Raw genomic sequence first — 18,972 nt, 5'->3', positions numbered from 1 at the left:
ATCTGGTTTTGAATTCACCCTCGGTTAATCCTACATATGTGTCGGATGTGTTAATGTCCTTGCGTATTACCTTAGATTGGTAGACAACTGATGTTTGTAAGCATCCCCCGTTGAGGGGGCAATCAGGTTTCTTTCGACAGTTACATGCTTTGTTGGTTTTGGAGTCGTTCTGACTGGGGGTCGACGGCTCATTTGCAATTGTTTTGTTGTGGTTTGAGATGATTTGTCGTATATTGTTCATGCAGCTGTAGCTCAATTTGATGTTGTTCTTGTTGAATACTTTTCTTAGGTTGTTGTCTTTGGGAAAGTGTTTGTCAATCAGATTGAGGAATTTGTGTCCAATGTTCGTTGAGACGTTTTTGCTGTATGGGGGGTTGTACCAGATGATGCCGTTTCGTTTTCTGTTCTTTTTTGGCTGGTTTCCTGGCGTGGGTTCATAGGTGAGGGTGAAATTGTATCCGCTTTCATCAAGGGCTTTTTGGTACGGGGGGGTTGCTTGGTCAAATTCAGCTTTGCTAGATGACAGCATCGATAGCCTTTTATTGATTCCGGTAGGTATTCTTTTCGTGGTGGTGGGTGGATGGTTGCTGTCATGGTGCACGTATTGGAGTGTTGTGTTGGGTTTCGTGAATGGTTGGTAGCTGTTATTTCTCAGGTTGAAAGTGACGTCAAGAAAGTTGACGGTTTGCTTGTTGGCTTCAATCGTGATCCGTAGGCCGTTCTCTTTGAAAATTTGGCATATGCGCTTCTTGGTATTCTCGCTGCTCCTTGGCGAGGCGCGACACACTGCCAGTCCGTCATCACGGTAAATACCAAGGTTCAGATTGAGGCTAGCGAGCTGGGAGAGGAGGAAACTCCCAACGAGTTCACACGTTTCTGCTCCGTCAAAACTTCCCATAGTGACGTCAAATGTTGCATTGTTCTTTTTTTGCCATGGTGTACTGTTGTGGATGAGAATGGAGTTTTTTGCGTGGATGATGATGTTTCTTTCGTTGCCTGTGATTGAGTCGTAGTCTGAGGCGAAGTCTAGTGCTTGAGTCAGTAGGTCTTGCGTGATGGAAGGGTAAAATTCCTCGATATCAAAGGAGATAAAGTTGTGCTGTTGTTTGTCTTGGATGTTGTTGAACCATTTGATTACTGCTGCTGTATTTCTCCATTGGTTGAGTGGTGTTTTGTCCTTGATTTTTGTGTTGACTCTGTCCAGGATTATTTTGCTGATTTTTCCTATTTCAGATTTAGTTGGGTTTATTAGTCGGCATGTTGGGTTATTTGCGAAGTTGGGTTTGTGATCCTTCAATGTGATGAAGGCTTCCTTGTTGGCTGTGGCGTCCACCCTGTCCTCAATGTCCAGTTCAGCCGCGATCCTTTTATTTTCCAGGTGGATGTTCTGTAAGGTGTTGGGTTGCGCTTTTTTGTATGATTTGGTGATGCTTCTGTCCAGTAAGGTGTGGTGTTCTGGTATGTCCATTCTGTAGAAGTTTGTGGTTTTATCGGCAGCTATGATGAGGTTGTTTACTTTCTTGATGCGCTCCTTGTCATTTTTCAGCTTGGTGAGGAGTGGGTTGCGGATTGGCTTGAATTTGACTGATTGTATCATTTTGAGCATGTCGTTCTCAAAATCCTTTAGTTCCTCAACTGTGGGTGGGTTCTTGGTAGATTTGAATCCGTAAGTTTCCTTTTGCATTCTTTTTGTTTCAGGGTGGAGGAAAAAATGTGCTTTCCACCGCATCCTTCTTAGGAAGTGTTCCGTCTTTTCTATGAGCCTTAGCTTGTAGTCATTCTGCGCGGGTATGGGAATGTTCTTCGTGGAGTAGTCGATGTTGAATTTTTCCATTTCTGATCGTCGTACAGTGCTCAACAAATGTCAATTTGGAGCGGAACAATATACGACAAATCATCTCAAACCACAACAAAACAATTGCAAATGAGCCGTCGACCCCCAGTCAGAACGACTCCAAAACCAACAAAGCCTGTAACTGTCGAAAGAAACCTGATTGCCCCCTCAATCAATCAATCTTTATTTATATAGCCCTAAATCACAAGTGTCTCAAAGGGCTGCACAAGCCACAACGACATCCTCGGTACAAAGCCCACATACGGGCAAGGAAAAACTCACCCCAGTGGGACGTCGATGTGAATGACTATGAGAAACCTTGGAGAGGACCGCATATGTGGGTAACCCCCCCCCTCTAGGGGAGACCGAAAGCAATGGATGTCGAGTGGGTCTGACATAATATTGTGAGAGTCCAGTCCATAGTGGATCCAACATAAACGGGGGATCTCAACGGGGGATGCTTACAAACATCAGTTGTCTACCAATCTAAGGTAATACGCAAGGACATTAACACATCCGACACATATGTAGGATTAACCGAGGGTGAATTCAAAACCAGATGGAACAACCACAAGGCTTCTTTCAGGAACAAAAACCTGCGAAATACCACAGAACTCAGCAAACACATTTGGGACCTCAAAGACAATAATGTTGAATATTCAATAACATGGCAAATTCTTGCATCCAGCACACCTTACAATAGTGGTAATAAAAGATGCAACCTATGCTTGAAAGAGAAACTGTTCATTATTTACCGTCCAGACCTGTCATCCCTCAACAAGCGCAGCGAAATTGTAACAACATGCCGCCATAGACGGAAACACCTCCTAGGTAACACATGAGCCAATCACCACGCCCCTAGGCCAGCCTGTACCCACCCACTCTGTGCCCTATATAAACCATGGTATGCGAATGCTCCCATTAAAATCTCCTGACGATTGAGGGTACCCCCCCTCATGAAACAGGCCTGTAGAGATGAAATAGTCTTGTGATTTTTTTCCCCCACACATACATATATATATATATATATATATATAAATAAAATTTACTTTCCTTCGTGTGGTTAGTTTTACAGTGACTTCATTGTGGAGAATATCAACAAAACACGTCAAGTTATTTTTTCATTTCTAATTCAAAAGACCGTTTCTAAACTAAATTGCAACATTCAGGGAGGGCAGAATAACGTGTAGCCATAGGTGGATTAATGAACGGGCCTACCGGGCCCAGGCCCAGGGGGCCAGAGGCCCCAAGGGGCCAGGCCAACATGGCCCCGCGGCCATGATCCATAGACGGTCAGAGGCCCCAAGGGGCCAGGCCAACTTGGCCCCGCGGCTGCGACCCACAGAAGGCCAGAGGCCCCAAGGGGCCAGGTCAACTTGGCCCCGCGGCCACGATCCATAGAGGGTAAGAGGCCCCAACGGGCCAGGTCAACTTGGCCCCGCGGCCACAATCCATAGAGGGCCAGAGGCCCCGAGGGGTCATGCCAACTTGGCCCCAATCCATAGAGGGTCAGAGGCCCCTTGGGGCCAGGCCAACTTGGCCCCGCGGCCACGATCCACAGAGGGCCAGAGGCTCTCAATCATTATTATCAAAGCTAATTCTCAAATTGGATCACACAACCTCACTCACATATTCTTTATCAATTATTAAAGGTTGTTTCTGAATTTTGATCACAGAACTTAATGCAAATATTCTTGATTGATTGGCAAAGCTCATTCTCAAATTTTGATTACACAACCTTACTCTGACAAATTATCATTATCAAAAAGCTCTATCTCGAATTTGGATCACAGAATCTCACTCAAGTATTCTTAGCTGTGCCCCTCCCCCATCGAGTCTTTCATAAACCGGTCTGTTCTTTTAGAATCTCCTCATTTGGTACTTTGAACTCGTGAGTGACTGCTCAACATTTGGTTTCCTTTCCCTCAGTTCAGACTCAGAGATAATTTGAAATCATTCCACAAGAAGTTTAACGCGCACACACACACGACACACACACACTTGAGTTGAGCATTACTTGGAAATTCTTATATTTTCCATTTTGCTGTTATTATCAGCATCTTCCCATTTTGTCCTTTTCTTTCAAAAAAGTTTACAGTCTGACATTTGTCACTGCTGTCAGTTAATAACTTTTTGGTCTTTGACCCATTTTGTCATTTTCTCGATTCGATCGTCACTGACCACTCTCTCCTGTCTGGCAGACATCGTTGCTGCCATCATAGCCAGCAAGCTGCCTGCAGATAGCAACATTTTGGTGTCCTTTGTGAAAATATTTAGAAAGTAGACAAAAGTACACAAAGTTGTACAACTATTATCTTTATGATCTTTTTTTTTGTTTGTTTGTTTCTCTGTTACTGTGTGTGGCCAATTAAGCGACTTTTGGCCATACCTGGCTGGTGACATTTATCGACTTTCTGGTTGTTGTTAAAATTAATAATAGCAACAGTTCTCTTCATCTTAATGCAATTTATTGTGTCTGTCTCTCCACATTTTGCCATTAGGTACTTTGAGCTCTTGTTGGTCAGTCACTCTAAGGTACATTGTTGCTGCCATCATAGCTAGCAAGCTGCCTGCAGATAGCGACATTTTGGTGTCCTTTGAGAAATATTAAGAAAGAAGACAAAAGTACAAGACATTGTACGATTACTATCTTTTTAAAAATTATTTGTTTCACTGTCAGTGTGATTGAGCGACTTTACCGCTAGATTTCGCGTCTTTTGGCCATACCTGGCTAGCGACTGAAAACATCATTTAGCGACTTTTTGGTTGTGAAGATAAGTGGTAAAAGCAGATCTGCCTGTTGGTCTTCCCACATTTTGCCATTTGGTACTTTGCACTCTTGTTGGTCACTCCAAGGCATTTGTCCCTGCCTTCAGCTAGTCACTTGGCTCTTTTGGAATTTATTTCACTGTAATAGGCTCTCTCTTTCTCCTCAGTACAAATCAGTCTGTTCCCTTGCCATTCATCACTGACCACTCCGCTCTCCTGTCTGTCAGACATTGTTGCTGCATGCAGATAGCTTGGGGTCCTTAGTGAAAATATCAGAAGAGAAAAGTACACAATTATCTTAATCATCTTTTTTTATTCACTGTCAGTCCTTCAGTGAGTCCCAGTGTGTTGGCGATTAAGCAACGTTGGCATTCGATTTAGAGACTTTTGGCCATACATGACTGGCGACTCAAAACGTCATCAATCAATCAATCAATCTTTATTTATATAGCCCTAAATCACAAGTGTCTCAAAGGGCTGCACAAGCCACAACGACATCCTCGGTACAAAGCCCACATACGGGCAAGGAAAAACTCACCCCAGTGGGACGACGATGGGAATGACTATGAGAAACCTTGGAGAGGACCGCATATGTGGGTAACCCCCCCCCTCTAGGGGAGACCGAAAGCAATGGATGTCGAGTGGGTCTGACATAATATTGTGAGAGTCCAGTCCATAGTGGATCCAACATAATAGTAAGAGTCCAGTCCATAGTGGGGCCAGCAGGACACCATCCCGAGCGGAGACGGGTCAGCAGCGCAGAGATGTTCCCAGCCGATGCACAGGCGAGCGGTCCACCCCGGGTCCCGACTCTGGACAGCCAGCACGTCATCCATGGCCACCGGACCTGTGCCCCCCCCCCCCTCAAGGAAAAGGGGAGCAGAGGAGAAAAGAAAAGAAACGGCAGATTAACTGGTCTAACAGGGGGGCTATTTAAAGGCTAGAGTATACAAATGAGTTTTAAGATGGGACTTAAATGCTTCTACTGAGGTAGCATCTCTAATTGTTACCGGGAGGGCATTCCATAGTACTGGAGCCCGAATAGAAAACGCTCTATAGCCCATAGTCATCTAGTGACTTTCGCTGTCTGAGTTTAGCATTGATTGGAAATCTGTTATCAGTTCTTATAGAAATCAGCTGATTTCTGCTTTTGACTGTTAATGCTAGATTGCTAGTTTTGAAAATTGCATCACTCACACACACACACACACACACACACACACACACACACACACACACACACACACACACACACACACACACACACACAGTTGGTTAAGCTGTTGTGATAGGCAAAGAGCCAATGTGCACAGAAAGAAGGGAAATATGAATCATAAACGTCTAAGTGGAGGAGCTAGAAAAAAAATTCACTTGAGTGTTCCAAATATCTCCAGCTTCTTCAGTACAAAGACATCTGCTGAAAGCAATTCTATAAATGCTACTGCAAATTCAGCTAAGGTTAGCAATGCACCTGAGCTAGCATGTAGCTCCCAAGATCCTGAGACCACTACAAGTGTACGCACTGAACCAAATGCTTCGGATGCTAATGATTCAACCAACTCAGCAGTAGCCAGTTGCTCGGATGAATGTGAGGTCACTGCACCTCTGGACAGCATAGAAAATGAGTTGAATCTTTCTTCAACACCATCTACAGTGACAACTCTACCTAGTGATCCCGCTAAATGGGCTGATACCCTCACTGAGTCAATGAAGGAAGTTCTTATTCAAAGAGGTGCAAAATCATTTCACAACCGTCACAGCCATTATCCAGCTTCTGTGAGGAACAGTGGGCTAGGAGGCAAAACCCGATGCCTAAACAATGAACATTTTACTTCACACCTGCCCAATGGACAACGAGTACAAAGAGAGTGGATGATGTACTCTCCCTCTACTGGTAATGTTTACTGCTTTGCATGCAAACTGTTTTCCCCAAAAACGCATTCTTTTGTGACAGGCTATTGTGATTGGAAACACTCAGAAAGATTTGGTGAACATGAGCGAAGTGCTGAGCACATAACCTGCATGCAAGCAGTCTTGAACCGTGCCACAGGTGCCACAGTTGATGCAGACCTGTTCAAACAGTTTCAGGCAGAGAGCAGCTATTGGAGGCAGGTGTTACAAAGAGTTGTTGCAGTCATTAAATTCCTTGCAGAAAGGGGCCTTGCATTTAGGGGTAAAAATGAATCGTTAGGGTCTCCTCTCAATGGGAACTACCTTGGTATTCTGGAGGTCCTGGCTGAATTTGATCCCTTTCTAAAGGATCACATCAGAAAGTTTGGGCAGATGGGTCGAGGTAATACCTCATATCTGTCCTCCACCATTTGTGAGGAATTCATTGAATTGATGGGTGCAAAAACCAAACAGGCTATAGCAGATGAACTGCAAGCAAGCAAATACTACTCTATCATTGTGGATTCAACCCCAGATTTATCTCATGTGGACCAATTGACATTCATATTCCGTTTTGTTAGCAAAGAGGGCAGTGTTGTTGAACGCTTTGTGGGTTTTGAGCCCATTACTAGCCATACAGGTGAAAGTTTGGCTAACTGTGTCATGTCTGTGTTGGAAAATCTAGGGTTAGAGCTGTCAAATTGCAGGGGGCAGGCTTATGATAATGCCAGCAACATGTCAGGGAGGTATAATGGGTTGCAGGCTCACTTAAAGAAAAGCAACCCATTAATACACTATATTCCATGTGCAGCTCACTCTTTGAATTTGGTGGGAGTCAACAGCATTGACAGATGTGGAAATGAAGTCTCTAAGTATTTTGACTTGATTCAGTCTATTTACAACTTCACAACTGCATCCACACACCAATGGGACAGGGTATTTGGCAATTCCAACATAGATCTCACACTTTATCCAACACGCGTTGGAGTTGCCGTGCAGAATCTACCAAAGCACTGTGGCAGAACTACAGTAAAATAAGAGCAGCACTACAGGGTATTTCCACTGATGACACAGAGAAACGAGACACACAAACTGAAGCTGACAGTCTAGTGCGGAAGCTGGATTCACTTGAGATGGCCTTCATGGCAGGCTTTTGGGACACTGTTCTGTCCAGATTTCAGGCCACAAGTCTGCAACTTCAAAAAGCAGACATGGACCTTGGTACAGCAGTTAGATTGCTGGAATCTCTGCGCACCTTTGTTCTCTCCCAAAGAGATCTATTTGATCATTTTGAGCAGAAAGCCTTAAACATGTTGGGTGGCACCCCATCTTACAGGGCTGAACGGACGAAGAAACGTAAAAAGTTTGCTGATGAATCAGCATCCCCAGATGTTGTGCTTGAGGGAAGGCAACTGTTTCAAATAGAGACATTTATTGCCTCTATTGATCAACTGAGTTCAAGCCTTAATCACCGTCTGGAGGCCTACAAACATCTGAACAATTTGTTCAGTGTCCTTTTCTCTTTGGATACAGAGTCCAATGCTTCAGTCCTTCACAAGGCCAAGATTCTCACTGAATCATACTCATCTGACCTCAATGAAAGTCTTGGACAGGAGCTTATACAGTTCAAATCTTTTATACAGCTCAACAACATTGATGAGGAGAGGACCCCTTCAGGACTGCTCAAAACAATAATACATTTTGGACTACAGCCTACGTTTCCTAATACATACATTGCACTACAGATTTTTCTCACTCTACCGGTCAGTAACTGTGAGGGAGAACGCTCATTCTCTCTTTTGTCAAGAGTCAAAAATGAGCTGCGCACAAGAATGACTCAGAAAAGATTAAATGCGTTATCTCTAATGGCAATTGAGAGTGAGCTGACAAGAGAGTTGGACTTCAATGATGTGGTGGATGATTTTGCGAAATTGAAAGCACGAAAGAAACCCTTGCTTAAAGGTGCACTGTGTAAGATTTTTAGGTTGTTATTTCCAGAATTCACCCATTCACTAATGTTAGGCTACCTGTTTTCATGAATACTTACCACCACCATAAAATTCTAAGTATCCATTATGACTGGGAGAATTGCACTTTCGCCATTTCTGGGAACTGTCTGTCATCTGGATTCTGAAGATAGGATTGACTTTAGGCAGAAGCTTGGTGCTTTCTCTGGCAAACTGAACCTCAAGCTTCATTCTCTGCAGCTTTGCATTCTTGTTCAGACTTTCATCGACAAGGAACTTTTCAACTTCCCCACTATCGTGAAGGGGCCACCAAAAGATTTCAGTGTGTCCAGCATGTCTAGTCTCTTCTTCTCCTGTCTTTGAGCCATCTCTTGTTTCTCGTCAGCCCAACTCTCGAATTTTGCCTTCATGAGTTTACTCCAGTTGAGTTCAACCTCTCTTTTTGCTTGTGCTGCTGCCTTGAAACCTCTGAAGCTCCTGGCTCTTCTGTAAAATTATTGACCTATTGACTGCATTCAGTGTGCCCAACTTCTTCAGTCTGTAGTCCACCTTGCCACATTGTCTCTCCATCCCAATGTTGTGCACAGGGGTGCCATCAATGTTACTAGCCTGTTCACTGACAGGGTCCATTGGGAAGGTCTCCTCATCCATCCCATAGTCCATCCTCTGCCTGGCCAGGACAGTCTTCAGATGGGGCAGCATGAGATCTGTCAGCTGCTTCACTTCATCCAAGTATTCGGCAGCCACGTCTGACACTGAGTTCAGGACATGTCCAGTGCCTGTCCAGCCACTATAGCATTCTTGCTGTCTACATCCAGATCCACCATGAAACTCTGCAGCACTTGCTCCATCTTCATATCGGCCTCCGCCAACCGCATCACTTTATTCATGGCACTGCTGAAGCCCAGTGTAGTGTGGGTGCCACAAAAGATCTGCCCTGCTGGTTTTTCCAAGTTGTTCATCTCTGCCAACAGCTTTGAAAAGCCTTTGTTGTGCTCTGTGCTGTCAGTCATATGTGCATCTACAAGTTTATAAACATCCTCCACATTGACTCCTCTGACCGACGCCAGTATTTCGAACCCCATATCCACTTGCATTTCTATGTCCTCAGTGGTCTCTCCGTGAATGGGTAAGACAGGCAGAGGAAATGGGCTATCTTGACCTGCATGCAGCCCTTGTACCATGAACTGGCCTACACCTTTCTTTGGGGTGCTCTCCGATGCATGTGTTATCATTTTACCTTTCTCCTTCTCCTCCTCAAGCTTTCCAACAAAATAGATACAGACTTTGAGCCTCAATTTGCTGCACAGCTGCCGTTATGCCAAAGTGTTTTCCTAAGATATTATTTTATTTTTAATGATAGAAGGGAGGAAAAGGGGGCAAAAATCATGTCCAATTTAGTTTTTTGGGTGGGGTGGGGGGTTTATTTCATGATAGGTACCAACTTCCAATACATAATATCTCTCAAATGACCCAATGCACCATCACTGAAGTGGGCGTAATCATTTTCCAAAATTTTTATTTTTAGGCCATTTATCCCCTCCCCCTACCTGTGTCTGTGTGAAACCTGTGCTTGTCTGTGTGGTATACCTAATAGTGTGTGTGCAGTATGTGCACTCTTCTGTACAGTACAGTGTGCATGTCTGTTCACAGTATACAGTATTTCTTGCATAGTGCGTGCGTGTGTGTGCGCGTGCACGCGCGGGGTTGAGGGGCCAAGACCATGTCAGGCCCAGGGGGCCAAAATTTCTTAATCCGCCCCTGCGTGTAGCCTGTGTTAACTTGTACAAAAAGCAGCAATATATGAAAAATATATGCATCATTACTGTTTTATTGTACATACCTGTACTGAGTGCCAAAGAAAATCAATTAAAAAAAACACACACCGCCATTTATAGTGGCTATCTGGGGGGAAATCCGGTACTAGATACTATAAATATTACTTCACACCTTCTGGTTGTAGTGGTTGGCGTCAGTTGGTTGTTTTTATGTCAACAATAAAACAGAACATGAGGTGCAAATTCGTCAAGGTAATTACTCACCTCTCTGATACGAGGTTGCCAAATGTGGGAGGTGTCCAGTGGAAGACTGCCGTTCCCGTAAATCTCCTCTGAAAACACACACAAACAGTTGGTGAAGTCCTCCTAAAGCCTGGTTGATATTTGTTCGGAAGCCGACAGAACAAATGAATGAAACCGGTCTCACCATCACTTGGACAACTCCAGCGGTCCAAACCGAGAATGGCCTGTGCGGGAACCAGGAAGGCCAAAGCCGACGCTTGGAACAACGGCAATCTTCACCAAGAACAACAAACATTCGGGAATATTTCTGGTGGACTCTATCAAACGTTTTGTCGAGTCCGGAATTTGCTGAGTGGACTGTCAGACGTTGATGTGTTCAAAAGAAATGACGCATCACCTGACTCCGACTGTGGTCTGGATCAGGGTGGTGACTCCGACGGTGGTGAAAATGGTTCCAATCAGTTGACTGATAGTGTTCTGGTCTTCGCCCACGCACATGGCCTCGGCCAGGAGAAACGGCACAGCCACGGTGCCGCTGAAACACGTCAGGTAGTGCTGGCGACACGGGAAATATGATGACATCATGGGACTGAACTGACGGTCCAGTCTAGAAGGACTGATCCAGTTTAGTTCAAGAGGTACCTGCAGTCCCAGGAGAATACACAAGTGCCAGGGTGGGACGTCCTCGATGGTGTAAATCATGTCCGTGGACGTATTTGGCGCTTTATTCGCGTTGAGGCTCCGCCCTCCTGGAAGGTGATCCCGGACCCTGATTGGACACAAACCTCCAAACTGAATGATGTTATTCTTCTAGTGCATTTTGAGCTGCTACGCAGGGGGGTCCAAACTTTTTGAATTGGGGGCCGCAATGGGCTAAAAAAATTTGGTCAAAACTGTGTTTTTTCGCTATTATGGTTTGTAATTTGTTTTACACCATGACTATGGTAGGTTGTTTGCATTCAGGGTATAATTAAAGGTTCTTAATGTGAATTACTTACGTTGTCCACTAGATGGCGACTAAACGTCAGAATCAAACTATCAAAATGTACGCAATCTCCCTGTGGGTAAGATTCCTCATTAACACCTGACGTCTCGTGGGCCAAATTGAAGACGTCGGCGGTGGGCCGTGATTTGGACACCCTTGTGCTACGGCCACAGAATCTTGACTGTCACGTTTAACAACCAACTAGGTGTCCCAGTGACCAAGAAAGACTGAACCATGAAAATGTAATTTTATTTTATTTTTATTTTTTTTTGCACCATGACTAGGGAAGGTTGTTTGCATTCAGAACATAACTAAAGGTAATTGATGTGAATTACTCACGTTGTCCACTAGATGGCAACTAAACGTCAAAATGATCAAACTATCAAAATATACACAATCTCCCTGTGGGTAAGATTTGGACACCCCTGTGCTACGGCCACAGAATCTTGACTGTCACGTTTAACAATCCACTAAGTGTCCCAGTGACCGAGAAAGACCAAACCATGAACATATAATTCAAAAATGTTTTTGCACCATGACTAGGGAAGGTTGTTTGCATTCAGAGCATAATTAAAGGTTATTGATGTGAATTACTTGCGTTGTCCACTCTATGGGGACTAAAGTCAAGGTAATTACTCACCTCTCTGATACGAGGTTGCCAAATGTGGGAGGTGTCCAGTGGAAGACTGCCGTTCCCGTAAATCTCCTCTGAAAACACACACAAACAGACGCTGAAAAGCACAAAAAGGACAATTTATTGAAAAATAAAACATTGTTCAAAACCCTGAACGCAGCTGTCATGTCCGTGGTTGGTGGTCCGAAGAACCCGGAGGAGCAAGACCTCCGCAGTAACTTAACTACATTTTCAAGTAGCTTAGCTACTTTTTTAATGAGTAGCTTAATCTGTAGTTTGGGCACTATTAAGTAGCTTACATCAACGCTACAAGCTACAAAAAGAGAACATGGACTGTGAATCCAGGACCCCCAAAAATATTGAGAAAAGACAATGACCTGGGTGAATGACAACATCCATACATACGGAGAAAATCCATGGATTAGTTGGTGTTCGTATGATGAGTCACAATTGGCTAAGGTTAGGGCGAAACATTACGTACTAGCCAATCAGAGGCAAAATAAGGGAGTCGGAGACAGAGGGACGCTTCAAGCTGACCACTCAAAAAAAGGAATAAAATACTTTAAAATGTCAGAGGGATTCTCTCCCGCAGATTATATTTTTCCTTTAGTGACAAAGACGACGTGCAGGAACAAAACAAAACAAACAACAAAACCTTCATTGTTAGTCGTTTACTCTGTAAACCATAATCATAATTGTTCTCTGTGGAACACACATTAAGGTGAGTTGAGCTTGTGAAAGGTTTTACTGCACATAATCATTATCAACTGTTCCTAAACATACAAGTCAAGATATAGATAAATGCTTTTTCTTTACTGTAGGTAGAGAAAATGACTAACATTATATGGGTGAGCCAAAGAAAAGGCAAACTTAAATACATATAGTGGTGTGCGGGGACCCCTAGAGATAGTTAATAGTAATAAAGTTAAAGTACCACTGACAGTCACACACACACACACTAGGTGTGGTGAAATTACCCTCTGCAGTTGATCCGTCCCCTTGTTCCACCCCCTGGGAGGTGAGGGGAGCAGTGAGCAGCAGTGGCCACACTCGGGAATCATTTTGGTGATTTAGCCCCCGATTCCAACCCTTGATGCTGAGGGCCAAGCAGGGAGGTAATGGGTCCCATTTTTTTATTGTCTTTGGTATGACTCGGCCGGGGTTTGAACTCACGACCTACCGATCCCAGGGCCATACTTGCCAACCTTGAGACCTCCGATTTCGGGAGGTGGGGGCGGGGGCGTGGTTGGGGGCGTGGTTAAGATATATATATATATATATATAAGAAATACTTGACTTTCAGTGAATTCTAGCTATATGTGTGTATATATATATATGTATATAAATAAAATAAATACTTGAATTTCAGTGTTCATTTACAAACTACAACTCACAAACACTTTAGAGTTAGGCTCCACCATCAGAATGTGTACTTAAACTTATAAATATCACATGGATATTATTCAGTGAGTTGATTCACCAAAACTAACCTGTTATACAGGAGGAAAAAGCACACAGGACGTTTCAATTGTTCACAGACTGGTCGCGCTCATCAGAATGACAAGACACTTCCGGTCTGCAGGCGATAGCATTCAATTGGGAAGAAACGCCCTACTGCCCCCTACTGACCAATGTGAATACTGATAAATGTGGAATGACAGCTCCAAAAACGAATTCAAACCACAAAATAAAATAAATAAATCAACACAAAAATGTGACACATTATGGGTGGGTCACATATGCATGTACAGTAGATGGCAGTATTGTCCTGTTTAAAAGTGTCACAACATTGCTGTTTACGGCAGACGAACTGCTTTACGGTAGACACTGTTGTTGTGTGTTGTCAACACGTCACTCAGGTCCGCCTGAATTTCGGGAGTTTTTCGGGAGAAAATTTGTCCCGGGAGGTTTTCGGGAGAGGCGCTGAATTTCGGGAGTCTCCCGGAAAATCCGGGAGGGTTGGCAAGTATGCCCAGGGCGTACACCATGTTTGCAAATTCCGGAAGTTCAGCACAGGAGAAGACAAAAGATCGAATGAAGACAATTCAAAGAAATCTTTTATTCAGATTTTAAACATCAGGGGAAAAAAAAAAACATTTACACAAATCATTTTTGTTCACAATCTCTGATCTGCAAACAGACGAGGGGGGGAAAGTCAAGAAGAAGACAAACCGAGGGGGGGAAAAGACACCACCGTCGTCAGGATCCGAGGGACTGAGGGTCTGGGACTGGCAAACAGGGACGGGGGTGAGACGTCACAACATTGAATGAATGAAAAAAAAAGTTCTTAATGAGCCAATCCCGTGGACTGGACAGACTTAGACTTCAAACAAGTCCAGGGACCTCGTGGACCTGATCCAGGACTGAGTCAACCACACTAAAGATAAAACCTTATCTCGGACCCTGACCTCAGTTTTGAAAAAGAGCGTTTCACAGCTTTGATCAGTTTTGAGTCTCACTGTGCTCGGGAACCATCACAGGACAAACCACCGGACCAGCGAGACGGACCAGAGGTCCTATAGAACCAGGAATCAAAAACCACATGGAGACAAGTCGCCCATCGTTATCCTAGCGACCGCATTGACTTGAGGTCCAAAGGGGACCCGATGCTGACACTAAGACGTACCGTCACTCGACGTAAAGGAGGAACCAAACAAGGGGCATGGCGAGAGGGGCGTGGCCTGAGCTACTGCTACGTCTCGAACTGGGTGAGCAGCGCGCGCACTTCGGGCGTCAGTTGTTTGGCGGCGCTGGCGGCCTCTGAAATGGCGCGGCGGTACGGTCCCTTTCTCTTCCTGTCGAAGCGCGACTGGAAGCTTTCCAGGAAGGGCGAGAGTTGCGAGAGCGGCAGGAAGGAGGTGGTGGGCGAGCCGAACCAAGACACCCGCGCTTCCTGCTGCACGGCCAGCACGGCGTTGGCGCGCCGCGCCACCGTGATGCCGAGCACGCGCGCCGGCCACCAGGGGAATCCGTAGATTTTGGCCCAGACGATATCGCTGACGCACACCGTGCGACCGTCTGGGAGCAAACACTTGGACACGGACTTGGAAAAGACCGAGGACGACGACGAAGACGAGGAAGAGGAGGAGGACGACGTGGAAGACTTGCGGCGCCTTTTCAGTTCGCCTCGTTGGTCTTCCTCCTCCTCGCCGCCGACCCGCGTCTCCACGCAAGCGTTTGGAGGACAGGAGGAGGAGGGGCAGGGAGGCACTAAGAGGGGCGGGTCTTCGGGAGGGGGGAGGTCTACTGTCTGTGCAACGCTGCAAGGAGGAGGAGCCTCCTTGGTCTCAGCCGGCGTCTCCATCGCAACGCAATTAGAGGGTGGTGGCGTGGGACAGCGGGAGAGGGGCGGGGCCTGGAGTGGGTTCACTGCAGGGGCGGGGCTTGAGGTTGCGGAGCGAGCAGTGAGTTTCGGGGGGGAGGAAGAAGAGGGAGCCTGAGCGTCGTCGGTGCGATACCTTTGAGGCTTGACACGCATTCGAGGCGGCAGCGCGGACTGCGAGGTGGGGCTGACCAGAGCGGACTTAAGGTGCTGCAGGCGGCGTGTGAAGTGGACCTTCTGGTTGTGGTTCTGTAAAGCAGCAGCTCGGGTCATGGCCTTGGCACCATCTTGGTTCTGGTTCTCGTCTTTGGAGATCCGAAGCGGCGCCGGTTGCGAGTTCCTTGCCAGCTTCTTGAGCACCTGCCGCGCTTTGGAGCGCTCCACTGAGGGTCCTTTGGCCAGAACCTTCTTAGAGTTCAGCTTGAGACGCATGGGGCTCGGCGTGGTCGGGGATGAAGCCACGCACCTCAGAATGCGACCGGAGGACGACGTCGACAGCCGTATCCCTGATGGTGCGCGGCGATACTTTTCACAAGTAAGATTCAACATTAACGTACTATTGGTTGTATTTTGTGAAAAGAATATTACCTCAGAGTTGAGAAGGAGCAAAGATATTCAATATTTGTATGTGAAAATCGCAAAGAAATCTTCTGGGGGAAGATGACCCCCCCTACAGGGGTTTGGTTTACAAACTTTCAACCCCACCTTAAACAAAATTCACCAGCCGCCACTGATTATGATGCATTCTCATTTTGGGCAAAGTATAAGACAATACTTTCTTAACAGTATAACTGTAGCCAGGAATAAGTCTTCAAGTAACAATATTCAAATACTGACATTGTTGGGTAAGACAGAATTTGGTTTTATTCTGAATCCAGTGAAACAGATTGGTGGTTTTAGCTGATATAAACACTTTCAGGTGTTTATATATGTTTATGTTGAAGTATTTGGCAGACGCTTTTATCCAAAGCGACATACATAAAAAATACATATAAAACAATCACTGTAAACATGATCATTTAAGGGAAGAATGTACAAACCCCGTTTCCATATGAGTTGGGAAATTGTGTTAGATGTAAATATAAACGGAATACAATGATTTGCAAATCATTTTCAACCCATATTCAATTGAATGCACTACAAACACAAGATATTTGATGTTCAAACTCATAAACTTTATTTTTTTTTGCAAATAATAATTAACTTAGAATTTCATGGCTGCAACACGTGCCAAAGTAGTTGGGAAAGGGCATGTTCACCACTGTGTTACATGGCCTTTCCTTTTAACAACACTCAGTAAACATTTGGGAACTGAGGAGACCCATTTTTGAAGCTTCTCAGGTGGAATTCTTTCCCATTCTTGCTTGATGTACAGCTTAAGTTGTTAAACAGTCCGAAGGTCTCCGTTGTGGTATTTTAGGCTTTATAATGCGCCACACATTTTCAATGGGAGACAGGTCTGGACTACAGGCAGGCCAGTCTAGTACCCGCACTCTTTTACTATGAAGCCACGTTGATGTAACATGTGGCTTGGCATTGTCTTGCTGAAATAAGCAGGGGCGTCCATGGTAACGTTGCTTGGATGGCAACATATGTCTCTCCAAAACCTGTATGTACCTTTCAGCATTAATGGCGCCTTCACAAATGTGTAAGTTACCCATGCCTTGGGCACTAATACACCCCCATACCATCACAGATGCTGGCTTTTCAACTTTGCGCCTATAACAATCCGGATGGTTCTTCTCCTCTTTGGTCCGGAAAAGACGACGTCCACAGTTTCCAAAAACAATTTGAAATGTGGACTCGTCAGACCACAGAACACTTTTTCACTTTGTATCAGTCCATCTTAGATGAGCTCAGGCCCAGCGAAGCCGACGGCGTTTCTGGGTGTTGTTGATAAACGGTTTTCGCCTTGCATAGGAGAGTTTTAACTTGCACTTACAGATATAGTGACCAACTGTAGTTACTGACAGTGGGTTTCTGATGTGTTCCTGAGCCCATGTGGTGATATCCTTTACACACAGATGTCGCTTGTTGATGCAGTACAGCCTGAGGGATCGAAGGTCACGGGCTTAGCTGCTTACGTGCAGTGATTTCTCCAGATTCGCTGAACCCTTTGATGATATTACGGACCGTAGATGGTGAGAAAGGTTTTTCTTAAACTGTTCAACAATTTGCTCTGGCATTTGTTGACAAAGTGGTGACCCTCGCCCCATCCTTGTTTGTGAATGACTGAGCATTTCATGGAATTTACTTTTATACCCAATCATGGCACCCACCTGTTCCCAATTTGCCTGTTCACCTGTGGGATATTCCAAAGAAGTGTTTGATGAGCATTCCTCAACTTTATCAGTATTTATTGCCACCTTTCCCAACTTCTTTGTCACGTGTTGCTGGCATCAAATTCTAAAGTTAATGATTATTTGCACAAAAAAAAAATGTTTATCAGTTTGAACATCAAATATGTTGTCTTTGTAGCATATTCAACTGAATATGGGTTGAAAATGATTTGCAAATCATTGTATTCCGTTTATATTTACATCTAACACAATTTCCCAACTCATATAGAAACGGGGTTTGTAGCATATAAGAATATTCCATTACTGTTAAGCAAACTATGAATAATAAAACACGCCAAAACATGTGACCTTTATCATAGCTACACGTATGTTAAAAAACCCGTGTGAAAATCAGTGGTATTCAGTGAGGTAAGATTAATTAAATGCGCTGACAGTTTATTGCTCCTGCCAAATGAATTGCACTGAGTGGAGCGGATCACCACTCCAAGATGGCGGCCCCGCGTCTCGTCGGCGCCAGTAGGCAGTAGCGGTCGATGCTTCGTCTACTTATAAGACGTCTATGATGCTAATGTTAGCATATGCACGGCTAAAACATAAAATAACAGCTCCAACACACCTTGACGGGTTTTCTCTACACGGAAGTGGCTCAAACGTGAACATTTCTACTGACACCTATTAAAATATGAATGTTATATGCATTAGTTGGTAAGAAAAATTGACGAGTTTGTTATGTTATTGTTTTAAATAACACATCGTTGGATGATTTGCAGAACTGTCTTTTAATCACGATCACATATTACAAAAGCTACTTCAACACTCGTGCGTACAAGGTGTGTACCTCTTAGAGATGCGCGGTTTGCGGACACAACCGCGGAGTCCGCGGATTATCCGCGGATCGGGCGGATGAAATTTAAAAAAATAAGATTTTATCCGCTCGCGGGTCGGGTCGGGCGGATTAATTAGATATTTTTTTTTATTTTTTTTTTTTGCGGGTGGCAGTTAAACCAATTGGTAAATATATATACATAGTTAAATGTTGTTACCCACATACGAAAAACGAGCAGGCACCTGCAGCATATGCCACAACAGAAGAAGAAAAAAAAAAAAGATGGACACTTTTACGGAGCGGAGGGACGCCTCGCCGGGGTCTGGGACCGAGGCTCCTTCCCCCGAGAGGGCCCCACGTCCAGGGTCACTACCGCGCCCACCGCACCGACACCCCGCCTCGTCCGCTTTCGCCGCGGCCGGCG

The 18,972-nt window shown here is 44.9% G+C and overlaps 2 protein-coding genes across 2 annotated transcripts in view; both read right to left on the bottom strand.

The window, feature by feature from the left end:
• The window catches only part of LOC133580462 (solute carrier family 23 member 1-like), a 49,618-nt gene that overhangs the window by 24,831 nt on the left and 5,815 nt on the right, over positions 1 to 18,972 (bottom strand). Inside the window, exons 2-6 of the mRNA XM_061934766.2 lie at positions 12,107 to 12,174; positions 11,124 to 11,250; positions 10,879 to 11,036; positions 10,666 to 10,754; positions 10,503 to 10,570 (exon numbers count right to left, since the gene is read on the bottom strand). Coding sequence (XP_061790750.1) covers positions 10,503 to 10,570; positions 10,666 to 10,754; positions 10,879 to 11,036; positions 11,124 to 11,250; positions 12,107 to 12,174 — 510 coding nt within the window. The remainder of the gene's footprint in view (positions 1 to 10,502; positions 10,571 to 10,665; positions 10,755 to 10,878; positions 11,037 to 11,123; positions 11,251 to 12,106; positions 12,175 to 18,972) is intronic.
• On the bottom strand, positions 14,140 to 16,418 carry LOC133575672 (uncharacterized). The gene has a single exon (XM_061928387.2). It carries the CDS (start codon positions 15,969 to 15,971, stop codon positions 14,793 to 14,795), a length of 1,179 nt encoding a protein of 392 aa, XP_061784371.1. The 5' UTR covers positions 15,972 to 16,418; the 3' UTR covers positions 14,140 to 14,792.

This window comes from Nerophis lumbriciformis, linkage group LG03, assembly GCF_033978685.3.
Source record: "Nerophis lumbriciformis linkage group LG03, RoL_Nlum_v2.1, whole genome shotgun sequence".
NCBI classification, from domain to species: Eukaryota; Metazoa; Chordata; class Actinopteri; order Syngnathiformes; family Syngnathidae; genus Nerophis; species Nerophis lumbriciformis.
This window is presented reverse-complemented; position numbering and strand designations above follow the sequence as displayed.